The 26,012-nt window shown below is 55.9% G+C and overlaps 1 protein-coding gene across 1 annotated transcript in view; it reads left to right on the top strand.

Moving 5' to 3' along the window:
* The window catches only part of TNFRSF8 (TNF receptor superfamily member 8), a 63,237-nt gene extending 46,916 nt beyond the window's left edge, over nucleotides 1-16,321 (top strand). Inside the window, exons 11-15 of the mRNA XM_046660424.1 lie at nucleotides 1,217-1,318; nucleotides 1,422-1,481; nucleotides 8,601-8,626; nucleotides 9,837-10,050; nucleotides 14,113-16,321. Of these exons, the coding sequence (XP_046516380.1) occupies nucleotides 1,217-1,318; nucleotides 1,422-1,481; nucleotides 8,601-8,626; nucleotides 9,837-10,050; nucleotides 14,113-14,357 (647 nt within the window). The 3' untranslated portion in view covers nucleotides 14,358-16,321. The remainder of the gene's footprint in view (nucleotides 1-1,216; nucleotides 1,319-1,421; nucleotides 1,482-8,600; nucleotides 8,627-9,836; nucleotides 10,051-14,112) is intronic.
* The last annotated feature ends 9,691 nt before the right edge of the window (nucleotides 16,322-26,012 follow it).

The following is a 26,012-nucleotide window of genomic DNA, read 5'->3' as shown; positions in this document are numbered from 1 at the left end:
CATTTTGTTCACAGCCTTGTCTTCTTGGCCCATAATTGCTACTCAGAAAGTATTTGGTGAATGAATTCATGACTTTGACTGGGTGCTTAATTCTTTGAGCCTCATTTTTTCACCAATAGAATTGTAATAGCCTGTACCCTGTGGGGTGGTGAGCAGCCATAGCATGTGGCCCCTCATTTCCCTGCTCCTCGTCTCTTCGCTCCAAGCCCAGTTCATTTTAGGATCTGCAGTTCTAGGATCGGACACTAGGTGGTGGTAGTTCTCAGGCCAGCGGTTCTCAAAGTGGGGCCCGGGTTGTGTGGCATCAGCAACTTGTTAGAAAAACAAACGATGGGCCCCACCTGGGCCCTACTGAGTCAGAAACTGCGTGCTGACATGGTCCCCAGGAGACTCATATGCATATTAAAGTTTGAGAAGCACTTATCTGGCACATATTACTGTTGTAACATCTAAAAGTGGACTTTAAAAACAATTACTAGACACACGATCTTCAAAAGTGACAAAAGGGAAAAAGGAGGCAAGTAAAGTACTACGATGTAAAGAAATATAGCTGGAGAGCGTCTAAGCATGTGGGCGCTGGAGAGCCTTGGCCTGGCCTAAGCCCAGATTCTGCCATTTAAAAGTTGAGTTACTCAACCTTTGCAAGCCTTGGTTTCCCTCCTTTGTAAAATGGACGTGGTAATGGTGCCCACGGCTTAGAGCTGTTGGTTCACTCATTCAGGGAACACTTGCCAGGTGTGTTTATGTGCGGAGCAGACCCTGTGCTCCCGGCTGGACTCGCACTTCAGCCTCCTCGCTGCTCTACCCGCCAGCCGCCCGGGCTGCGCATCTCCCGTGCCCTCCTCCACGGTCCCCAGACGTTGTTCTTCTGGGCCTCGATTCCTTCTTCATCCTGGCTCTTTGACTCTTCAATTTCTCAACCTCTAGAAACGGTTTGCTCTTTTCTCCACCATTTAGCCTCCCCAATGGGCTTCCTGGAGCCAGGTGAGGGAGGGCTGGACGGGACAGATGCAGGGTCTGGGTTTCTGTCCTGGCGTGGGAGAGGACCAGGTCCTGGCAGCCACAATGGAGTCTGTGTCCCATGAGAAGGAGGAGGTGGTCTGGGCCAGGGCTGCCCTGTCTGGTTGCAGCGGTGCCCCAGGCTCACTGCCACGGTGCAGACTTCGGGGGCTACCAGCCTCAGGGCGCAGAGTGCAGGGCCGCCTCTGTGTTCCAGGACCTGTGCTCTTCTGGGTGATCATGATGCTGGTGGTGGTCGTCGGCTCCAGCTCCTTCCTCCTGTGCCACCGGAGGGCCTGCAGGAAGTGGATTCGGCAGAGTGAGTAGATGTGACTTTGGGACCTTGTGGAGGGTGCCTGGCCCGGTCCCGCCCTGCCTTGCTCCGAGGCCGCCCCTCCAGCCCTCCCCTGCTGTCGTTTCAGAGCTCCACCTGTGCTACCCGGTCCGGACCTTCCGGCCCAAGCTGGAGCCTGGGTTAGTGGGTGAGTGTCCAGATGTCCACAGGGGCTGCTTGGGCCACACGGACGTGCAGCAGCTCTGGGCCCTGGGTCTGGGGCTCCCTCTGTGTGGCTTCTCCTCTCTCTACCACCTCATCTGAAGTGGGACTGTGATGTGAGTGGAGACTGCCTGACACTCCCTGAACAGCCTTTGGATGGAGGCTTCTCAATCCGCCCGTCTCCACTCCTTCCGCCACGGGGCCCCCAGGAGAGGCCTCCTGATGCCTTCCCTTCCTCTCTCCCTCCTTCCCAAGCCCCCTTTCCTTCTTCCCTGCCCCTCCTCACCCCCTCTCTCTGCTGCAGCCGATGGGCAGGGGGCCAGTAGGGCAGGCGGATGGGGCTGGAATCCTGGTTCCACCGCTTCCGAGCTACGTGACTTTGGGTGAGCCACTTACTTCCTCCATGTCTCAGTGTCCTCAGCTGTGAAGTGGAGACAGTGAGACCTAATTCAGAGGGTGGGCATGTGGATCAGCTGAGATGGGGCCTGTTACGCGCCGTGCACGGTGCCTGCATGCGGGAAGCACGCGGTGAACTGTGGCTGCTGTTTCCTGACAGGCCGGCCTGTGTCTGGGGCCTTTTCCTCACCAGAAATGCCAGGACTTCCTGCATTCTAAGTTGTTCTGAACCCCTCCCTGTTCTTGCTCTCTGATCCCTGTCAGCTCTTCCAGGCAGCCTTCCAGAGTGCCTGATCCTTCCCACCCTTCCAGGCAGCAGATCCCTTCCCGCCCTCCCCTGGTCATGGGGGGGAGGTCCCAGCCATCTTGTACCAAATGTCTTCTCTCTGCTGTGCAGTCCCTTTCAAGGCAGGGCAAGGTCTTCCTCAGCACGCTGCAAGCATTGATTGAGCAGCTGCTGTGTGCTGGGCCCTGACCACAGGGGAAGGAGTGAACACGAATGGTCTGAGCTTCCCTTTCTAGTTTCAAACCAGGCTCCCCTGGAGGGTCTCACTGACCTGGGAACCCCAGGGGAAGCAGGCTGATGCTCTTCCTTCCATAAGGAGGGGGCAAGGCTCAGAAAGGTCAGTGACTGACCTAGGGCCGCACAGCCTGTGCCACCAGGAGGCTCAGGCACTGGTCCCTGAGATTGCAGGTTTTGTTTGCAGAGGGCTCAGTCCTCTCCCCTCTTCCTGCCTCCCTCCAAGCTTTGTCTACCGACCCCCCCTACCCAATGCCCACCCAGGAGCCCAGCGGTCAGCCTCAGGCCAGATCATGGCCTCTGACCCTGGATCTCCCCGGGACCCTTGGAGAGACTTGCAGAAGCCTGACTTTTGACTTGGGCACAAAAACACAGTGCCCCGAGGCGTGTTTTGAACTCAATGAGTTTCACAAGCAGGTGCTTGTGTTCCCTTGGCAAGGGGGGTTTTTGTGTTTTGACAGTTTCAAGCCTTTTTCCATGAGCTGTCAGGCTCAACGTCTCATTGAAACTCACTTTGCTTTCTTGACATTTTTCTAGTATTAGAGTTTCCATTGCCGTCAGTTTATTTTTTTCTTCAAACCTTCGTGATGGCAGTTTTGTCACAAAAAAAAAGAGAGAGAGAGAAAAAAAAGCATCTTCCCTTGAGAAGCCAGACCTACAAGGAACCCAGCCCTGGGACTCCGTGGCAGCCATCCTGTTTGGGGCTGTTTCTGGCCCTCTGGCTTCCTGTGGGTCCCTGGGGATCTGGTTCCCAGGCCCGAGGTGGAAGGAAGGTGATGCCAGGATCAGCATGCAGCACATGGGATGGGGACGGACTGAGCGGGTGAATGCGGCCTTCCCTCCAGGGCAGTGGGTGCTGGAGGGGAAAAGAGCATTCATTGAGTGCTTCCTGGTGGCTCTGGGCTGGGTACGGAAACTGTCCTTGCTCTTCCGAGCTTTCAGATCAGTGTCGGTTGCTCGAAGGGGCTAAACATGAGCAGGATGGGAATGTGCGCCCCACCCTCCCCGCCTTAGAACTCTAGGGCTGGGGGAGCACACGGTGCATTAAGCCGCGCATCAGAGATGGGGCAGGTGCCTGTGAGATGCTCCCCAACCCTCTCTTGAATTGGCTTGGCTTATGGTGTGCGTCCTTAGTGGTGGGCATTTGCAAAGCACGCGCATGTGCTCATTTGACTCCTCCCAGTGGCCTTGTGAGACACCTGCTGTTATCCCATCTCATAGATGAGGAGCCAGAGGCACAGGAAGAAGGAACTTGTTTAGGGCCACTTGGTTGATAAGCAGTGTGACCAGGCTTTGTCGTCATTGATGGTGGTGAGGTTTTTCTATAAAGGTCTCGCCCTCAGCTCCATTGACATTTGGGACTGGACCATTCTTTGCTGCGGGGCTGTGCTGCACCCTGTAGGTTGTTTAGCAGTTTCCCTGGTCTGTAGACCCGTCAGATATGAGTAGCACCTCTCCGTTGCGAGAACCAAAAATGTCTCCAGACATGGCTGACTGTCCCCTGGGGGAAGTCGCTCCTGGTTGAGAACCACTCACTGAAATTCCTTTAATCCTTCATTTTGGTGGCCACTATTTATAGTCATGACTTTGTGTTACTTCAGGCAGGTTTAAGTTGAAAAAAGATTTGTTGTTTTGAAGTGATTTCAAACTTACAGAAAAGTGATAAGTACAGTACGAAGGACTTATTTTTCCTGAACCATTCGAGAGTCAGTTACTGACTCGATACCTTGTCATCTCCCGTTCTTCAGTGAGTATTTCATACAAACAAGGGCGTATTTTTAAACGAGTGTAGTAGAACCATCAGAATCAGAGAATTCACATTGATGCATTACCACCAACGGATTCTCAGACCCTGTTCGAGTTGCTTCATTTACCCCAATAATGTCCTTTATGGCAAAAGAATCCGGGTCGTGTTGCATTTGGCTGTCCTGTCTCTTGTCTCCTTCAACCTGGGTCAGTTCCTCCGACTTTTCCTTCCTTTTCGTGGCCTTGCCACCTTTGAAGTTTCCACCAGCGATTCCGTGGCTGTCCCTCACCTTGGTTTGTCTGATGCTTTCTCGTGACGGGGGCAGATCGTGCATCCTCGGTGGGAAGATCCCAGGAGTGATGCTGAGTGAGCTCTGCTCGTGGCATCCATCCTCCCAGGTTTCATTTTGTCCCTCTCGTGGTGTGTGTACCTCTAGCAGGTGCTCAAGGTGGCATTTGCAGGCTTTTCCACCGTGCAGTGGTTCTTTTCTCCTTGGTAATTGCAAAAGATTTTGAGAGGCGGTACTTTGAGGCTTTGTGAGTCACTGGTTCCTCGTCAAACTTTCCTTTTGTTCATTTATGTATTTTTACCTGTATGGACTCATGGATTCCTCTTTTATTCTGCTGCCATCATTATTTAATTTGATATTCAAAGTGTCCCAAGTTAGGCCAGTAGGAGCCCCTTCAAGCTGGCTCCCCTGTCTTTCTGTCCCCGCCCTTTTGTGTTTTCAGCACTGCTTTATTCTAAGATGTTCCCAGCTTAGCTCCTACCTTCCTGTCCCGGCCCTGGGATTGGCCATCTCTCCAAGGAGACCAGGATTTGAATCTAAGGGTGTCTGTTGCCAAGCCTGGCTGAGCCTCTGTGCCAGACTCGTTCCTTTTTTTTTTTTGAGGAGGATTAGCCCTGAGCTAACTACTGCCAATCCTCCTCTTTTTGCTGAGGAAGACTGGCCCTGAGCGAACATCCATGCCCATCCTCCTCTACTTTATATGTGGGACACCTACCACAGCATGGTTTTTGCCAAGCGGTGCCATGTCTGCACCCGGGATCTGAACCGGCGAACCCTGGGCCACCGAGAAGCGGAACATGCACACTTAACCACTGCGCCACCGGGCCGGCCCCCAGACTCCTTCCTTGAGTCTGTTCCGCTTCCCAGGGCAGCTGGGATCCGGGGCCAGAGTGGGGTGGGCTGCAAGGGGAGAGTGACGGGGTGGAAGGGCCTGAGAGCTTAGCTCACGTGCTCAGCTCCAGCTGCCCTCAGAGTAGCCCTCGGCTACCGTGTACTCGTCCCAGGGGGACCACAGATGCCCAGCGTGTCCTGGGACTCTTGTCCTGCAATGCCGGACACGTTCATGAGAAGATTGTAGTTATTCCAAAAAGAAGGAAATCAGTAAATGAAGACTGTGGACTGAAGCCACATTTTTAAGGGAGAAGTACGTATGAAATTTGACCTCTGGGCTTGGCGCAGTTTGTCCTGGGTCTTTAGCAAGTTCACATGTGGGCTGGAACCCGGCCGCAGGCAGATGTGGGGACCTCCTGGATTCTGCCTGTTCCCCTTTATGTTAGTTTATGCTTGATTCTGAGAGTCAGTATTGAATGCTGATTGTTTCTTGATGTGACAGAGCACCAAGCCACATTAACGTCCCGGGACCCACTACGTGCCAGGCAGCATCCTGGGCACCCTCCCTATTTAATATTTTAATTTTTAAAAATTTTCAGGGGGCCGGCCTGGTGGTGCAGTGGTTAAGTGTGCACCTTCCGCTTTGGCGGCCCAGGGTTCACCGGTTCAGATCCCGGATGTGGATGTGGCACTGATTGGCACGCCATGCTGTGGCAGGCGTCCCACATATAAAGTAGAGGAAGATGGGCACGGATGTTAGCTCAGGGCCAGTCTTCCTCAGCAAAAAGAAGAGGATTGGCAGCAGTTAGCTCAGGGCTAATCTTCCTCAGGAAAAAAAAAATTTTTTCAGTAGACTTCACTTTTCAGAACAGTTTTAGACTTAGAATTTGAGAAGATACTACAGAGAGTTCCCCTCTACCCCACACCCCGCTTCCTCCATTATTAACGTCTTACATTAGTATGGCGCATTTGTCACAATAAATCAACCAATATTGATACAATCCTGTTAACTAGAGCCCATCCTCTATGCAGATTTACTTGTCTTACCTGATGTCCTTCGGCCAGTCCAGGGTCCCCTCCAGGACACATGACATTCAGTCCTCGTGTCTCCTTCGGCTCCTCTGGGCTGGGACAGCTTCTGACTTTCCTTGCTTTGGATGGCCTTTCAGTTTTGGGGAGAGCTGGTCAGCTGTGTTGTCGGACGCCCCTCCACTGGAGTGTGTCTCGTGGATTGGGGTTAGGGGTTTGGGGAGGAAGACCACACAGGACAGTGTCATTTTCATCCCGTCACATCTAGGGTACATGCTCTCAGCGTAGTTGATCCCTGGGCACCTTCACTTTCGAGATCTCACTTAATATCCATAAAAAGCCTCCAAAGTTGGCATGATCCATCCCCTTCTGCAGAGAGGAGGACTGAGGCAGGGAGAGGAGGAGGAGTGTCATGCTGGGGTTTTCTGCCAGGAAGGTCTTCCCTCCAAGACCACTAAGCTGTCTCATTGTTTGGCATCTGGCTTGTTTTCGGTTTGGGGTTATTACAAATACCACGACTGTGCGTGGTCTGGTTATCTGGTTATCTCTCGGTTTGTTTCCTGAGGGTGTGTCCCGGAAGCGGGATTACCCGGTCAAAGGATGTGGGGTTTCATTGCCAGCTAGTTCTGGAGAAAGAGGGAAGCAGTCCACAGGGCATGAGCAGCTGGCTTCCTGTTTACCTACATCCTCTCCAAGTCTGAGTTTTAACGTTTTTATTTATTTTGTCTTGTTACTTTGTCACACACTTTTTTTCCCTCCTGGCCATCCCAGTGGCTTGGCGCCAAATCACATTGGCTGTTTACGGAAACTCAAAATCACTTTCAAAGGTCAAAGATTTGGCTTTACTGACATCATTTAAAAGAATGTGCCTCTGGCTAGAGAGCATTCCTCAAAGCAGTGGCTTGGGCAATGGACAGTGGCCTGGACAGTGGCCGCTTGGCGGGGCTGGACCACAGCCTCCTGAGGTGACTGCTCTGCTGGGAATAGCAGTTCTCAGATTAAGTAAACTCGGTGCCTTTGTTAAATCAGGAATTGGTGTCATTTTACACACGTGCTTCTTTTGACCATCATTCCGGTCCATTTCCCCACTGGACACTTTCTACCTGCTGACGTCATTTAAAAGGTACACGTAAGAGTGTTCCCCAGGCTGACCTAGTGTGCGCACGGTGTGCTCAAACTGCCCGTCTGATCGTAGGCTCAGCCTCCAGCAAGTATTTCAGCTGGGATTCAGGGCTGGGGCTCCCAGAACTGCTGAAATCAGAGAGAGTTCTGGAGGAGGCTTAGCTGGCACGCTGGCATCTTCGTAGCAGATTTCTTGCTCAGGCGTGCACAGCGAACAGCAATGCATTCCCGGTCTCCGTGGAGGGCCCACGCGGGGTTGTGAAGGCCGTGCGTCCCTACAGGATAGTCTGGCCTGGGAGTTGATGGGCCTGGGGTAGACCAGATGCCTGGGCACTGTCCCCAGCTTTTGCAGATGGCCAGTGGGCCATGGGTAAGTGTCAATGCATGCTCGGCCATGACCTGGCACCCTATTTAATATGAGGGAAAACATGGAGTGGAGGGTGGAGGTTTGGGATGAGAAGATAAAGGTTGTGCCCTAAGAATCATGTCTTCAGCACCTCCTGAGCCACCAAAGGGTGGGATTGCAGGAGTGGGATGACAGGTGAGCAGCTGGCCTTGAAGGCGGTCACCTGGGCTCTTCCAGGCACAGGTAATAGAAACTGAACTGAGACCGGCCTGAGCCAGAAGGGCGGCAGCATCCACTGGCTTCGGGCATGTTCGGTGCAGGGTTCAGAAAACGTCCTCAGGGTCCGTCACCCACCCTCTGTCACCCTGCCATGAGGTCCTCCATGTGAGTTTCGCACAGCGTTTGGGGGAGTTCTAGGCTCTCCAGACCCTGGGGCTACAGGGGTGGTGGCAGCAGCCACAGACCAACTTGTGACCCAGCCAAAGCCTCCTTGGCTCCAGTTGGGGCGCATGCCTCTCCTGAACCACTCGTTGTGTGTGTGTGTCTGTGTGTGTGTGGGGGGGGGGGGTTTGGAGGGGGTCCAGGATGCTGATTGGCTAAGGGGCTGCGGGAGAGGTGGTTCCAATTCTTTGACTGCCACTGGAGAAGTGAGCACTGGGAAGTGAGCCCTGGGCCTGTGGGTGGGTGCCGACCCTGAATCCCGTCGATGGTTCTCCAGACCGGGGGCCTGACTGAGCACTGGCTACCTCCACATGGCTGGTGGAGCAGGACCCAGCAGCTGCCAGACCCTCCTTGGTGACATCTCTGCTCTTTTTCTTTTTGCAGATTCCAGGCCCAGAAGGAAGTCACCGGTAAGGAGCCCCTCCCTTCTCCCTGCCCCAGCTTTGCACCCCTAAATCTGGCTCCTTCCCTAACAGATCTACTGGCCTGAGAGCTGCGGGTGGGTCGTTCCCCTTTATGGCGGCGCCTGGGGTGCGCGCTGCCCCATGCAGGAAACTCTGAGAGCGCAGTGGGGCCTCAGCCGGGCCCTGGCCAAGGATGCGGAGCCCCACCCCCACAGCGCCTCCGGCTCCTGGCTCATCCCGCCGGGGACTTCCAGAAGGGCCTGCCAGACCGTGGGTTTGTTTTGGGCCACTGAGTGCCAGGTGTGGTCCAAGGAGGGCTGTGTTTGTTTCCTCTTTTCTCCTTCACTCCTCCATGAGGTTTGTCCTCACAGCTGGGCCAGCAAATGGGTAGCCCGAATCTTTCAAGTGTAGCTGTCATGTGTGGAGCACTGAACCACGAGCCGGGCACCTGCCTCGTGCTTTCTCAAAGTTATCCTGAGTAGTCCTTTCAGCCCTCAGAGGTTGGTCCTGTTGTCTCCCAGATAAAAGAGGAAATGGAGGCCCAGACAGGAAAGGTGGTTCCACTGCTGGAAAGTAGATCAGCTAGGATTCAAGCGCTGGGTTGTGTGCTCTGAACGGTTACCCTCCCGGTAAGAACACCGTCGTCTTTTATGAAGTGCTTCTTGTGCGCAGGCGCTGGGCTGGGGGCTTTGCAAGCATCACCCCTGATCCTGTGCCCACCCGGGCCGAGGGCCCATAGACCAGGTCCTCACTGGGCTTGGCCTGGCACCCTGCTCTGTGCGCAACCTCCCGGGGCAGCACGGGGGATGAGCGCAGGGGGCTTGCCTTCCGGAGCTGACAGGACGAGCAAGTTACTTGACCCCTCTGTGCCTCAGTTTCCCGATCTGTAAAGAGGAGAGGGTGCTAACGTTAGCCACCTCATAGGGTGGTTATGAGGATTAACATACGTCAAGGGCCACACACATGGTGAGTACCGTAGGAGGTGCAGGCTGCTCTCCTCATTATTTAGTCCAAGTTTAGAGCCACTTGGCTTCACCCACAGTGACACACAGGTGTGCCAGGCCATCAAGGCTGAGAAGCCTGGGGCGGCGTGTGGGAGCTTTAAAGCAGAGGGAGCCCCACCGAGGTCTGCAGAGGTGAAGACACAGGGCCTCGCCGTCTGAGACTCGGGGAGGCTGGGGCACCTGCATCAGTGCGCTGTCCCCTGTGTCCACAGGAGCTGAGGAGGAGCGTGTTGCTGGCAGAACCAGGCATGGCTGAGCTGGGGCTAATGAGCTCCCCCTCCCCGGCTGTGGAGACCTGCCCCAGTGTAGGGGCCGCCGGCCAGGAGACCCTGAGGCTGCTGGAGGCCAGCCCCGCCAGCAGGCCCTCGTCCCCCACGGACCCTCCCGAGCCCCGGGTGACCACGGAGCATACTAATAACAGGATCGGTGAGTTGGCGTCTGGGGGGGATCCCGGGGAGGTCAGGGCCAAGGGGGCAGGGTGGGGGTGGGTGCTGGGCCCCCCAACGGGAACCAGAGACCCTGGGCCGGCAGGGTCTCTCCCCTGCCTCTCCCTGGGCCCTCATGAGCCGGAGGTGCTGCTGGTGAAGGCGGTAAGCCACACGAGGTGCGTCGCGCAGCTCACGCCACCTCCTTACCTGGTTTAAATTTCTGTAAAATAGGAAAAGCAGTAGTACTTTTTAGGGCCATTCTGAGAATTCATAAAATATGCTCATGAAATAGTCTTGGTGGGGCGAGGGGTGGGGAAGAAGGGTCTCCCCTTGCCTAGTGCCTACTGTTATTAAAGTAAAAAAGTGAGTGCCACCCCCAGCACCCAATAAAGAGCCCCCGAGGGGGACAGGAGGAAGACATGCCAGTGACCATAAGACCTACCACTTGTCTGATGCATTCCGGGCACCCTGCACACGTCGCCTCCCACTGTCACCCAGCCTTCTGAGCACGGTGCCTCCCTCTCCTTTTTACAATTGGAGTAACTGCGGCTCAGCGGGCAGAGTGATTTTCCCCATCACCCAGCTCCTGAGCGGCAGAGCGGGGACTCGCCCCACATCTGCTGGACCCCCAAACCTTTGGTTTGTCCACACCGCCACCCGGCCCCTGCGGAGGCTCGGAGGCCCGGAGGCCAGCGCCGCCCGCGAACTGCAACCGCCTTCCAACCCAGACGAGCCTTCTGCCTGGCCTCCCTCTGGTCTGCCTGCTCCTCTCCTACTTCTCGCCACCCCGGTACCGGCAGCGTGCTTCAAGCGAAGTGTAGACCCCTCCGTCTCACACCCCCAGGGGGCCCTCTGACCTTCAGGATGAGTCCCAGGGTTCTTATTCCAGCCTTCAAGGCCGGTCACGAGCTGCCTCCTCCTGGGACTCACCTGCCTCCCGACCCACAGCTCTGCTCCTCCCACTCAATTGCCGTTTCCTCAATTTACGGAGCCCTCTCTCTCACTTCTGAGTTTCTCTGTGGGAGCTGCTTCCTCACCTGGGGAACCACCCCCTTGAATCTGTACTGCCCATCTGGCTTATCTGCCTCCTCCTCCAGGAGGGCTTCCCTGCCCTCTCCACTCTCCTATCTAGACGCATGTCCCTCTGCTGTGCTCCTCCCGCCCCAGGACTTTAGGCCTCCCAGACCCAGTGTCCTCAGCACCCCGCAGTGTGACTGTATGTGCAGCCATCCCTCTACCCCACCCCACCCTCACCTGGCTGTGAGCTCCGTGGGGGCGGGACTTCAGCAGGCTCCATCTCTGTCTTCTCTGGAGGGTTAACCACCACTGGGATAATACCAAAGAGGCATTTGTAATTGTTCTACCGCTTTCTATGGCAGGCATTGGTGGGTAGAGCTTTTTGGGGCAGAGTCTTTCGTACCAAGCTGAAACTTTTGGAACTATAGCTTTCAGCAAGTTTCATTCGAAAAGAATGTATTTTGGGAAATACCGCCAAAGGCATCTCCTTCAAATTTCCTAAATTCTAATCTGAGCCTTTGAGTCCTTGCTGGGGGCCTGGAACTGTGGGGTGGGGCTCCGGGAGTGGTGGAGGGGAGGATGGAGGGAGGTAGCAGGCACCCAGGACGGCTGGCTGGGCGTGGGCAGCCTGCCAGGAGCCAGCCGGCCTGCGAGCCTTGCGTGAGCCACGTGGTGGGGAGGGAAGGCCTTGGAGGTTCTCTTGGGCTCTTTGTCCTCCTGACACCACCCCAGAGGAGTCCAGTTCCCAAGGGGGACCAAACTGCAACCTGAGCTTCATGCCTCTTCCCCAGGGCACCAGGCAGGGGGAGCCCCTTCCCCCACCTCCCCCTCCACTTCCCCCTCTATTCTCTCCCCCGCCTTCACCTCCCACCTCCCCAAGACAACGTCCCTGGATTCTGGAGCCCTGGGTGGGGCAAGAAGTCCAAGCAGCTTCTGGGAAACCCTCCCCCTCCAAGCTGGGAGGTGGGTGATGAGGATCAAGCTGCCCCAGGGAGAAGGCCAAGGCGTCCTGCCCTACGTACCGATCTGTATCATCCTCTGGGAAGCACAGGAAGTCCTGAACTGATCGATCTGATTCTTACCTAAAGTTATAGGACCACCCAATAACCAGACCCCACCTACACTGTCATTTTAATGACTTTTTTACATAATCTTTCCTTTGTCTTGTAAAAAGATAACTCACACACCTATGCCTTAAATTTAGCCCTACTCTCAACCCATGTTTGCAGCTCTTACTGCCCATGGGTCCTGTCCCCATGCTGTTCTCTGAATAAAGGAGCACTACTGCTAGACCTTGAGAGTCCAAGAAATCTTTCTTTTGACTCCTTGGCTAGCTGAGCCCACATCAGTGGGCAGCCCTGTGATGGGGGTCTGAGCCAGAGGGATCAGGACCTGAGGGATGTGAGGGGGTAATATCCTGGCCCAGCTTTGGCTTCTTCTCCCTGGGCAAACCCACTCGCGCCTCTCGTCCACTTCTCCTCGATGCCTTTCTCTCGTCTCCTCGAGCCCTGTCTGGCCTCCTCTGCACTCTCTCTCACCTCCTGGGGTCCCCTGTCTCTCACCACCTCTGGCCCCCATCTTTTGCCAGCCCCTCTGGTCAGGTTTCCAGGACAAGGGGCCTGCAAGCCTTGATGGAGGGCGCGTGCCTGGGACCCGAGGCCCTGTTCTCCCTTCTGGGGTGTGGCAGGGCCCAGCCCACAGCTAGTCTCACTTTCTTAGCTTTTCCATCTAGTTCTTGCTGCTGTTTTGAACAATTCTCTGTTTCCTTGGGGTATAAAAACCAGGAGAGAAGAGCGGGCATTGTGCAATGGGGTGAGGGTACAGGGGCCCTGAGCATCTTTCGGGGGTTCCTGAAGCAGAGGGATGTCACCGGGATACCCAGAGATGCAGGGATCCCGAGCTCCCTGCTCCCTCCCAGCTCTCAGTTCCTCTTGAGCTTCCCCATTCATCCTCCAGAGCCCTGGGGCCAAGCAGCTGGGAGCTGGGACCCTGCTCTGAGCTTGAGGCCGTCAGAAGCTGGGAAGCGGGGTGCTTGGAGTCAGCTGACCTAGGTGAAGGCCTGGCTTCCCACTTCCCAGCTTCTTGGGTAGCTCTCTTAACTCCCCTGAGTCTCCGAAGCCTCCAAAAGCAGACGGTGGTGAGGACCCTGGGGGATCCCGCTTCTAATGAGCTGGGCTGGTCATTCATCCAAACCATATAGCCAAGTGATCCTACTATGTGCTAGGCAGCCGCAGCCATGAAGGCCTCCGGTGGGAGATGGGCACAAGCAACAAGCACCGAAATATACTGGCCCCTAGCAAAGCTGTCCGAACCACAGGCTGCTGGTGATGAGGACAGGGTCAGGTCTCTGTAGGGTGTGACTCACTGTCTGGGTTTGCCTGGACCCAAGAGGCTCCTGGGACTCAGGACCAAAACCAGGAGCGTCCCGGGCACACTGGGACACGTTGGTCCCCCGTTTCTGCTTTAGGCACGAGGATAGGAGCGGAAAGGGCGGCCAGGAGGGGCGGGAGCTGCTTTGGGGGTTTTTGCTAACTACCTGGGGACCTGGGGCAGGTCGTTTCACCTCTCTGGCGATGACAGTAGACTGCTCACCCTGCAGAAGTGATGGGAGGATTCAGGAGCTGGCGTGTGGAAGAGTCTGGAACAGCGTCCAACGCAGGCTGACCTCTGCTGTGCCCCCTGCTGCTGCTGTGCTCCGTCTTCATCTGCTTTCCCCTCGTGGCTTCCTTTCTCTCCCAATCCTCTTCTCTCCTTCACTACGCCATCCCCGTGGAAGTGCCAAGAAAAGCACAAGCGTCTCCCATAAGCAGCAAGTGGGCCAGTCCTTGACTGCTCAGCATGCAGGTCCTGGCTGTTTTATCTCCTTTGAGCCTCAGGACACCTAAGACTGGTGAGGCTTACTGTGCATCAGAGAGGTTGTGTCTTCTGCCTGAGGCCACACAGCAGGAGGAGCACAGCTCAGGCTTGGACACCCACCTGCCTCCTTGCTTCCCTCCGGCCAGGGCTCTGGTCTTCTCACCTCACCCATCCTTTTGCTTTGCAGAGAAAATCTACATCATGAAGGCCGACACAGTGATTGTGGGGACCGTGAAGACCGAGGTGCCTGAGGGCCGGGGCCTGGTGGGGCCAGCGGGGCCCGAGTTCGAGGAGGATCTGGAAGTGGACCACGCTCCCCACTACCCGGAGCAGGAGACTGAACCACCCCTGGGCAGCTGCGGGGACGTCATGTTCTCGGTGGAGGAGGAAGGGAAGGAGGACCCCTTGCCCACGACCGCCTCTGGGAAATGAGGCCTGGCTTGGGCTGGGGCTGAGAGGGCAGCTGAGTGTCCCCTGGGAGGCCAGGGTGGCACTGGTGGCACCAAGCTTGTAGCAGAGGCCCATCTGGCCTGAACTTAGGTTCTGGCATCCAGTGGTCAACCAGCCTGTCAACGCAGGAGGGGTTCTGGTGGTCTCTACTTGCATCCTCACCCAGCTGCCCCCAACCCCACCCCTTGGCAAGCCCAGGCTTGCACGGTAGAGCCAACCAAGGGGCTAGATCTGAACGGAGATATCTGTTGAGCAACAGATGGATGGCAGGGACTGGGCACCCCGCCTTCTGCTACTGCCCAGAAGATGCTCCCAGAGCCCTGGGCATCAACACGCCAGCAGGGCCAGAGCCCACCTGAGGCAGAGGCCAGGAGGCCATACCCCCTGCCCTCTCCCCTGGCCCTGGGCCTCAGGAGTGACACCCATTGGGCCTTGCTGCCGTGCCAGCAGCCCCCAGTTACTGTAAGTGTGGACCCCTGTGGGCACTGAGCCAGCGCCTGTGGTTGTTTCTCCTGAGTCAAAAGGGAAGTTGAGGGATGGGGCATTGTTGGCTGGGCCTGTCTTGGCTGCAGCCGCTGCGCTGGGCTCTGTGCCGAGGTAAGCGCCCAGCCTGGCCTCCAGCCCCACTTGGGCTGAGGGGGACCCTCCTGTTCTGCAGCCCCCACGGTGGGCCCAGGGCCTAGGATCGACTCAGTCATCTCAGAATGTCCCCACCAGTCCCTGCAGCAGGAGGCATCTCAGGACCCAGGTGTCTGCAGACCTCAGTGGCTGCAGCGCCCACCCCGGCTGGAGACCCTGTGCCCCTGGCTGCTGTCTGGAGAAGGGCCTGCTCTGCTTTGCCCTGGGGCTTCCGCCCAGCGTGGAGAAGGGGAACCGTGGGCCCTTGCTGGCCCTTGCCAGCTCTGTGAGCACCACCAGCCCTGTCCTGGGAAGTAAAGAAGCGTCTTCACCAGATCTGCTGCCCTTGCAGATCCCCTGGCACCTGGCCCTGCCCTCTGCCTCCAGCTGCTCAGCAGCCGAAGTTGGAACGCAGATGTCAAAAAGCAATGCAGTTTCACCTGGATGTTCTGCCTTATTCTGGACTGTCGGGAAAGAGAAAGTTCGGTCACTCACTCTGGATTTCAGGAGTTTGCCTTTCACACTAAGGAGTGAGCTACCCCAACGCCATCTGCTGGCTTCTCCCCTCAGGGCTTTCAGACTCTCTCAACAAACAAGTGGTCTTGGAAAGGGACATGTGGGCAGATGACAAGCTCACCGCAGCCCAGGGCACTGAGCCACAGGGTGCCCGGAAGCTCCTGGAATTACCCGCTGGGAGCCGAGCCTGGGAAGCCTCCGCTCGCTCCCCGGCCTGCTCGCTCTCTGGAGGAAGTTGGGGCTGAGTCAGGAATCACAGGGTAGTTTCTGAAACTGCTCAGATATTTTGGGGAAAGTTGGAGGCTGGGACACTGTAAGAAGCAGTTACACCGAACCTGAAGAAGTGTACATGAATGGGCAGTGTCTGCAGAAATGCCTTGTGCAAGGACGGTGCGCCAGGCTCCGGGCCCAAGCCTCAGCTGTAGGGTGCCCGAGGATGCCACGCACCTGCTCAGGGGGCTCAGGCAGCCCTGACTTGAGGATATTGACCCATGTTTCGTGAAGTGAGGCACACCCTTGCCCAGGGGTCCTTCACAAAACTTTTGATCCTTTAAAAATTCATAAGGTCCCTTAAAAATGAAGTGTAAGGCTATGGAAACTCAGAGATCTGAGATTTGGGGACCTCTGCATCGAAGGGTCTGAGCAGTCTCTCCTTCCAGGACAGGGGCTCCCCCTTCAACCTGCTGCTCCAGACCCCTGGGCAGCCGGCCTCTGGGGACAGCGAGTCCACTACCTGCCGGGGCGGCCCTTCCCACTGCTGGAAGTTCTTCCCCAACGCCCGAGGCGGATGTTTCCTCCGTGTAGCTCTCACATTCTGGTCCAAGGCCTGCCCTTTGACATGCTCAGAATAAAGCTGCTCTTGTCACAAGGCTCCCTTTGGGTCTTTGCAGCAAGGAATCCCGGGCCTCCGTGTGGCTTGTCTCGCTCTGGGCCCAGCAAACGAGTCACAGAGTAGCAGCATGAATGCCCCCGCCTCAGAGGGCAGGAGAGGACAGGGGTGAATGGGAGGCTGGGGCTTCCTGCCTGAGTTGTGAGGGGCCCAGCCTACCTCCTTGTCACACCTCAGGGACAGCTTGGGGCCTGCTCCCCACCACAGGCAGCCAGCCCAGAGCCCCTCTGACTGTGGCTCCCCTGTGCAGTGGAGGAAGGAGAGCTGTGGTCAGACCTCGCCCACCCCACCCTGGGACTCCAGCTCATGCCCAGACCTCATAGTCAGCCCCACCTGGAGCCAGTCACACCTGCCACTTGATCGGTCCAGGAGCCAGGGCGAATGTCCCTGCCCTGCCCAGTGTTGAGGGGTCCCTTTTCAACCTCTGGCCATTCTGACGTCCAGATGAGCAGTGGACAAGGTCACTCAGAGTAGCAGTTCCCAGGCTGTGAGGAACCCTCCCCAAGGCAGGCACACCTCTCTTCCTCAACAGTTGTAGTCACGGAGTGACATAGTGCTGTGTCCTACGGGAGCTGTTGCGTTCAAAGAAAACCCCTTGTTGCCCAAGGCAGTCTTATAGGTTGCAGAATATTCTAGGTCCTTAGAACCTCTAAGACCATGGCCACTCCCTAAAATGGAACAAGAAACTGAGTCTTCACAGCCTGTCTCTCTTCCCCTCCTCCCCAGCAGTGAGATCCTAATGACCCAGGACCGTGTCTGGGTCCTCTCTGTCCCACAGGCGCCAGGTTCGTTGGGCTGAAGGGAAACGAAAATCTGTGCAGAGGCGAGAGGCAGCTCTGGGCTGCAATTTCTTGGGTGCCTTCGCTCCTCCACCACCTCCTGCATCTTCCGTGTCCTGGAAAGAGAACAGTGGGGCAGGTGGGGGTGGGAGGGACCACATTCCCAGGCAGCACAGGGAGACACCTTAAATGTGCATAAGGCGTGACTGGAAGCCAAGGTGAGGAGTCAGAGGCTTCAAGGGCAGCTCCTTGGGCCCACGGAGAAGCTGACCAAGCCCACCTTGGGCTCCAGCACCTTCCCCCAGGCCCCTAGCCCTGGGACCGTGCCCAGGCTGACCCAGAGGAGCAAGTCTCCAGTGGGTGTGAGCAAAGCGCAGGGCAGCGGGGCCTGCTGGCCACTCTCTGCAGGCCAGACAGGACAGTAGCAGCATGCGGTGGGGATAGGTTCTGGGGTCAGACTTGAGTTCGAATCCAGCTCTGCTGCTTTCCAGCTGGCCGGTCTTGGTTATGTGCCTTGATCTCCCTAAAGCTCAGTTTCCTGGGCTGTGAAATGGGAATATCAGTCCCTATCTGACAGGGTCATGAGGTTCCCTAAGGTGCCACCTGATGTGTGCCTTGTGCTTGCCACATGGCAGCTTCTGTCCTCGGTCCACCCTCGCAGCCACTTGACCAAAGCAAGCCCTTCCTAGGCCTGCAAAATTCAGCCCCCTCCGACTTACAAATGGGGAACCTTTGAAAGGGCACTGAGCTTGAACACTTTTTCCCAGGAATCAACATTGTCATTGGTGGCTGGTTCTGGGGCTGGCCCAGCAAAGCCTGCATCCGCGCTGGTAAGGTTGACCAGGGCTTGTCGGCTCTCCCGGGACCTGGCCTCTTCCCTTGGGGACAAGGTGCTGTGGGAACCCCACAGTGGACAGACCCCTTCTTGCTCTGTGGGGTACCCCGGAGAGCCCCTCAAGTCACAGCCATGGGACCGGCTGTTTGTTAGTCAGATGTCTGTAACTGGGCGTTTGTGAAGGGCTGCGTGGTTTGTCTGCAGGGGACATCCTGCTCCTGGCTCTAGTGCATTCCAGGCTGCACTGCAATGCTGCTCAAGATCTTTCTTGACTGACCTCCTTCCCTTCCTCCCTCCTTTTTGCTTCCCTCCCTCCCTCCTTTCTTCCTCCCTTCCCAAAACACCTCTGGTGAGCCAGGCCCAAGTCTGGCTGCCGAGGACGCACCCGGCTCAGACAGACGTGCTCTCAGGGGTCCTGTGTGCAGTGAGTGAGACCGACAGTGATGCATAAGCAAATCAGTGAACAAGCTCCGTCCAGAGTCAGATTGTGCTCTGTGCTGCCAGAAGCCCCATCAGGGGCCTGTGGCAGAGTGTCTGGAGGACAGGGTTGCCTCTCGCCGGGTGGTCAGGGACGGCTTCTCTGAGGAGGTGCCCTGTGAGCTCAACCTGAGTAACAAGTGGCCGAGGTGGGGACCTGGGGGCAGAGCATTCCGGGAAGGCCAGGGGCTGAGGCAGGAAGGCTCCTGGCCGTGAGACTCAGGAAGCACAGCCCCTGGGGGAGAAGTGAGCAGGGTGGAGAGACCAAGGAGGCGAGCGGGAGGCCAGTGGGCCAGCTCCCCAGGGCTGCGGGGCCATTGTAAGGCACTAGGTTTATCGTACGAACATCAGTCCACATTTGTTTCTCTTTTCCTCCTATTAGAACAATAAACATCCTGCTGTTAGCTCAGCCGCGGCTGTTTTGGCCATTTCAGAGAGAGGCCAGGGAAGCGGGCAGTGCTTGCTGGGAGCCAGGAAGCCGTCGGATGGGTTTTCTCAGAAAGGGCAGAGTTCTGGGTCTTGGCTGATATCACAGCGGGAGGCCGGGAGCCAGTCGGTCTAGGTTCCCCTTTCTTTGGGTGTCTTCCAGGAGAGTAAAAACCAAAGCGGGAATCCTGGAAGGCTGGCGGCCTTTGTGTGTTGGCATGGGGCGCTGGCCGTAACGCCGCAGCCAGCTCTCGCTCGCCTCCTTCCATTTTTCTTACCGACTCGGGTTTCCTGATCTGCAAAACGGCGAGAGGGTTGGGAGGCTCAGGAGTGATACGGGTGAGGTGCTTGGCCCGGTGCGAGGCGTAGTCCCTGCTCAGTGCGTGCCAGTCATCATAAGCAGCATTTTAAGAGCTGCAGTTTGTCCACACCTTTCTACACTCTTTATGCATCCGGGCTTTATCATCATAACCGAAAGGCAGATAGGCTGAGTGGCAGCACGCTCTTTTACAAATTGAGGCTCAGAGAGGCGAAGCAACGGACCCGCTGTCACACAGCTGGGACGTGCCAGAGCAGGAGTTGGACCACCTACTCTGTGATTCTGAATCCTTACCCCCCCGCACCCCCGCCTTGGCCGGGCTGCCTCTGTGGTCGGGGCTGGGTTATATCGCTGTTATCGTCTGGGACTATGTCCTCTGGACAAGTTTCCTTTCGCCTCCAAGTCACTGCAGCTGGGAGCTAGCAAGGAGGCTGATTTTATTCTTCCCTTTATGGGGAGGCTGGGACTGTTGCAAGAGGCTGGGCAACGTGCCCAAGATGGAGCGGCAGCCCCGGTGTGGCTGGCTGGTTCCTCTGACCGGGCAGAAAGGACGCAGAGCTAACCCAGTCAGAGCCTTTCTCCTCGCAGCTGCTTTCCTTGAAGGCAGTCTGATCCAGGGGACACCCAGGGGACGCTGAGGGTTGGAAAGACAGGCCGCACAGTGAACCTCTGCAGGAGAGCTGCCTGACGTTCGCACGGCCTTTTGCATTCCCCATAACTCCTCGTCTCCCGCTCTCAGCCCATCCCAGGATCCCCGGGAGGAAGACAGATCCAGAACCAGCCTCCCCACTGCACAGACGGGAAAACTGAGCCCGCAGATTACTTGCTAGTTTTCACTCATTCTTTCTTTTTCTTTTTTTTAAAGTTTAGTGTTAAAGTAACCACGGTAAGAGAGCCGGGTTCTTATGTATAAGGCAGCCTTGCAGGGGCAGTGCGGCCCCAGGAGCAGGGTTGTACGGCCGCACGGGCACCTGGCTGGTGCCTCACAGGCTCCCACGCTTCGAACGTGGCTTGGTGCGCTGCTGTCGCTGTCTTGAACATTATTAACCATTTTGGAGCAGGGGCCCTGTGTTTTCATTTTTCACTGGGTCCCGCAAATCGTGTAGCTGATCCTGCCTAAGGGGCAGGGAAATGATCTGTGAGGAATTTACTCCATGCCAAAGCACAGTGCCACCAACCTCGCCGTGACCATCATTATACACGAGCACGCTGGGCCGCATTTTCCAAAGGTCTCGAGTGGCTGGTTGCTGACCTTAACTGTTTTGGTTATCTCTTGCTACATAATAAATCACCTCAAACTTAGTGGCTTAAAACGACACCAGTTGTTTATGTTGCTCACAGCTCTGCGGTTTGCCTGGGCTTGGCGGGGAAGGCTCGTCTCTGCTCACCCAGCACCGGCTGGCAGCTCGGCGGCTTGGGGGCACGCGCTTCTGAGACAGCTGGCCTGGGGTGCTGGCTGTGGGGGTCTCTCCTGGAGCCGCTTCGGCATCCTCACAGCTGGTGGCTGGGTTCCTAGAGCAGACGGCCCCAGAGCTAGGAAGTGGAAATGGCCAGGTTCTTAAAAATCTGGGCGCAGAAACGGGCATGGCATCGCTTCTGTCACATTCTATTGATCAAGCCCACATTCGGGGGGGATACAGACCCCACCCCTCGAGAGGAGGAGGATCAGAGAATTTTGAGATCTTACTCGTCAGGCCCCATGCTTAACGCTTCTCATATTGCCTCATTTCATCCTCCCAGTAATCCCACCATTGTTGTCCCAGAGTTGCCTCCAGGGAGCCAAATAGCCTGTCCAGGGTCGCCTGGCTGGAATGTGCATCCAAGTGTGTCTGTCTCCAGATGTGGGCCCTGGACCGCGGGCTGCCCTGTGCCCGCAGGGACCCGTGCAGTCAGAATTCAAGCCCACATCTGTCTGATTCGAAAACACTGGAGGCTTTCGAAATAATCAGCTCCAACACCCTCGTTTTCCAGACAGGGAAACTGAGGCTCAAGAGGTCTTGTTGGCCCTACCCTGAGAAGGGACACAGGTCTGGCACCTTCCAGGGCAGGATGGGCGCCCCCGGGGCTGCACAGAGCTGGTCAGGAAGTCACAGGGAGCTGTGGGCAGATCATGCACCAACGGGCTGTCGCAGGCAGGCTGTTTTTCACGGCGACTGCTCCTCACTCAGCAGATACCCACAGCAGATGTCGAGGGAGCACTCTGCACCGCGGGCAGAAGACCCTGTGAACACTGCGGCATCTTGAGGTGAACCAGGGTCCCCTGGGCCAGCTTCATTCATCGAAAGTTCCCTGAGAGCCAGTCTGTGCCCATCTGAGCTGGGCTCTCACCAAAGAGATGTGACAGGCTCCATCTCTGCCAGCCAGGAAGTCACACGTTAGTTACAAAGACCAGAAGAGCTCAATTATCGAGGCTTTTTGTGCTATCTCATTTAAACCTCGCAGTGCCCTAGGAAGTGGTTGCTATTATTATCCCTGTGTTACAGGTGAGGAAACCAAGGCCCAGAGTAGTTCAGTCACTTGCCTAAGGTCACAGAGCTAAGTGCAGCCAGGATTCAAACCCAGGCCATCTGGCTGGAGTCTGAGTTCCCAAACATGTGGCCATGCTTTTCCGTTGTGGCTGAGGCCAGGTCACCACTGTGTTGTGGCCCCAACCCTGAGTCCCAGGCCCAGCAGAACACTGTCCCTGCATCCACTGGGCTCAGTAAATGTAAAGGGAATGGAATTGGCCTTCTGGCTTCTAGCCACCGTTCTTTTCCAAAGCCCAGCTCTGACCAGCCATGCTCTTACAGATCCTTCGATAGTTCTCTAGGACCCACAGGCCAGAGGCTGCCAATCTGGCCCTCCCAGGCGTGCCCTGTGACCTCCCATGGCTCCTGTACCCAAACCCCCATGACACCCGTGTGTCCTTCCACTCACCAAATGTGGAGGGCACATCCCCACCATGAGGTCTCTGCTCAGTGCCCCAACTCCCAAGCCTCCATCCTCAACTTTCTCTTCCTCTTCCAGAAAGCCTTCCAGGACCACTCGGGACCAGGACCTCTGTGTCCTCCGAGCTCCCACAGCACCAACTATGAAGAGGGTTGGAGGCCTAATTCCAGAAGGCTTGCAAAAAATATCTCTGTATGAAAAGATGCCTGTGTTCATTCATTCGTTCATTCATTCAGCCACTCATTTAGTCACTCAAGCAACATATCTGTATAAGGCAGCTACTATGCGTCAGGAACCGTGCAGGGAACACAATGGGGCAGGGAGAGGATGGGGATATAGTGTACGGCTCTCAGGGCGCCAAAGCCCAACCGGGGTGGCCGGCCTGCAGTCAGGCAGGGGCCGAGGCTGTGACTGAGGTAAGCCTGGGGCTCCAGCGCCCGCTGCGTGGCATCCAGCCCAGATTTTGGGCCTCTGCTCCCTCCTCTGTAAAATGTTAACAAGAGTACGTATCCCATAGAGAGGTTGCAAGGATTAAGCTCATTCATTAATTTGTTAAATAAATATTTATCGAGCTCAAACCATGTGCGCTGTGGGTGCTGCGGACACAGCCCCACCCTCATGGAGAGGGACAGTGAAGAACATATGAGAAAACCTTAGCCAGTGGTGACTGCTGTATAGACAGAAAACACCGTGGTGTGTGGGGCCCTCAGTGTGGCTCAGGTGCGCAGCCAGGGCTTGGGGATTTGGCACATGTCCTACGAAGGTCTGGGAAGATGGAGAAATTCGGGGCAGGCAGCGGGAAGTGAGCAGCTGCGATTGGGGTTTCAAAAATGAGAGTGTTTGTAAGTCCGGGCAGAGGTTGCCCCATCCCTGCGTTCGCATCTGTGGGTCTCTAAGGAAGAAAGGGGTGAGGAGATGGAGAGATTGCACAGGCGGAAATTATTCTGCAGGAGCCGGGAGGGAGGGTGGAAGGGCTGGCCCGGGCCGTTGGTGGGAAGTTGCAACAGCGTCAGGAGCATTGGGGAACTGCAGGGGCATCGGGGCCCCCGGGGGGTTTCCTTTGAGTGTGAAGGGGAACAGGGAGGCCGAGCACTTCAGGGACTTCACGGGGAAACCTCCCCCTGGACTCCAGGCTCCATTCTGGGGAGGCAGAACGTTATGGCCACCATCAAGTTCTGAGTCTACATTTATTGAGCACTGACTGTGTGCCAGGTGCCAGGGACTCCCAAACTCTGATGCTTACAGCTTCCCTGCGAAGGGTTTCTCCCCATTCCACAGAGGAGGAAATAGAAGCTCAAGCCGATGAAGTGATTTGTCCAAGATCCAGGCCACATGCCCGTAAGTGACCTGAGCTGGGACTTGAATCCAGGTGTAGGTGGTGGCAAAGCTGATGCCTTCTTGGTGCTTGAGTTCCACCGTTCATTCTTAGGAGCTGAAGGTTCTGGGTCCTCGTTTGTGCACATGGCTGGAGAAGGGTCTTGACAGAGTGCGGGCAAAGAGGCAAAAGAACTCTGCCTGGCACACAATAGGTGCTCAATAAATATGTGTGGTGTCTGCAGGACAGACAGGACAGGCCTGAGGGGGTGAAGGGGTCTGTTCCCTGGGAGGGAGGACCTGTAGACAGGCTTCATCTGGGGGACAAACTAGAGGTGGCCCAGTCACTGCCACCTACTTGAAGAAGTCCCCAGGATTGCTCTGTCCACCCTCCAACTTCTCTGCCTGCACCTCCTGAGCTCCCGCAGGGGCTGTCCCACGCTGAGTCACCCCTGTCCAGCCTTGCCCAGCTCTGGCCGGTAGACATGTATTGGTAAACATCTGAATGAGTGAAGATCGGGAAATTGTACCAGGGGAAAAATTACTAACTTTTTCCTCTTTTTGAATCAGGGAAGGGAAAACTTGCTGGGGAAATGAAATGAGTGACTTCGGCATTGTGCGATCCTTGCCGATGAGCAGGGAGCCGGGTTTCCTGTGCAGCATTTCCCAAAGGGAGGGCCGGGTATCATGTCAGGGAAATGGGCCCCAAGACACCACCTGTCCATCCTGGCAGGGGGCTGCCCCCCAGACCCTGTCGCTCCCTCCTCACTCCCAGGCTGCTCCGCTCTGAGCCGAGGTCTCATTAATGAGAAAACAATGTGCTGGTTCGTGTTGCTGTAGGTCAGCTGGGCTGGTGGGCTCCAGGGGCGAGGCAGCATGCTGACATGGCCTGGAGAAAGCAGGCTGCACAGGAAGGGCTGATGGACACGAGGCATTGGTGACTCCCAGATCTCAGAGCCCCACACAGTCCCTCGCTCTCGGAGTACAGATGGGGAAACTGAGGCCCAGAGAGGAGAGCGATGTGCCTGAGGTCACACGGGGAATCAGGACTAGAACTCAGATTTCTGGTGCTTTAAAAATTAAAACAAAAAAGTTTATAAATAGGTAACTGTAATTTTTGAAGGAAAAAACAACTAATAAAATCAGGAAAAAAGTATAAGGAAAATAATAAAAATCGTGCATAATCCCATTATAACCCATTATAACCACTTCAAACATTTTGGTTTCTTTCCTTTCTTCTAAATGATTTTTTAAAATTATCTTCCATGATTTACTAACAAAATAAAATCTCCCAACTTACGGTTACAACTGTTACGGGCATTTGTTCATAACCCTCCTCACACTGTGAAAATCATTTCCATCCTGCAAATACGAGAGCTGGCAGAAATGGGTGACTGGGACGGTCAGCAGGACCCTCCCCTCCATGGAGCCCCCAGTGAGGGGGCTGCTTCTGGCGATTCCGAGCGACCTTCCAGGCGACTCCAGCTTTTCGTTCCTGGTCTGTTATTGTACATACAGGACCTGCTCCTTCTCAGCGTCTGTGCTGTATGAGGGCAGCGCCTTTTCCTAGTTCAGACTTTTCATTATGCGCATTCTTCTACAGAGTCTGGACCACTGATCCAGACCATGGGATTTTAGAGTTCTGAGGATGTAACTCAGGGGTGAGCCAAGTTAGTGGGGTGCAGGCCTTCCCTGGCCTCCTTTAGATAGAGTGGCACCCCTTGGATCTGTCTTACAAACTGGGTTTCCATCCTAATAGTCATCATGATTGAGTACTTACTATGTGCCAGGTGCTTCTCATGTATCATCGCAGTTACTCCTCACAACAACCTTGGGAGGCTGGTACAGTTCTTACTGCCATTCTACAGATCAAGAAACTGAGGCTCAGAGAGGTGTAGCGACTTGTCCAAGATCAAACAGCCAATGAGTGGCGGTGTTAGGATCCAGACCCAGGCAATCTGAGACAACTACGTTCTCTCTCCATCTAAGATTCCATTTGAAAAGAGTCTTACAGCCAAAAATATCTTTAAGAAGCTGGTTTAGCTCAACCCAGTGCTTATTCTCCAATGCCAGACCGCCTGTAGAGAGAGTGAGAGACTTTATGGGCTGGAGAGATCCTGGAGGGCTTCGAGAAGGTGGTGGGGTTGGAGCAGAGCCACGAAGGATGCCTGAGCATCAGGAGCAGGAAGGCATCACATTTCAGTGTGCGACTGTTTATGCCCAAACTGCGTGGGGGTCTATATGAGGCCCCTCTGGGGGGGTCCTCTGGAGGAGGCCTTGGGGGAAGGTGAGGTGAGGGCAGGTTCAGGAAGGGTGTTTTCCCTAGGAGAGGCCACAAAGAAGATGGGACAGGTATGGCCTTTGCCTCCTAACTGGGCTTGTCTGAAGAGCTGAGGCCACTGACTCCGAGTAGGTATTGGCTACTGGCGATGGACGAGATGGAGCTGATGGTTCCACCTCTCCCTGAGGGCCAGCCCTGGAGGAAGCTTCCTGTTCAGGGCACACAAAGAGCCCCACGTTCTCCATCTGTGAAATG

The sequence above is a fragment of the Equus quagga genome, chromosome 5 (assembly GCF_021613505.1).
Source record: "Equus quagga isolate Etosha38 chromosome 5, UCLA_HA_Equagga_1.0, whole genome shotgun sequence".
NCBI lineage: Eukaryota > Metazoa > Chordata > Mammalia > Perissodactyla > Equidae > Equus > Equus quagga.
The sequence above is the reverse complement of the archived record's forward strand: the minus strand, read 5'-3'. Positions and strand labels throughout refer to the sequence as shown.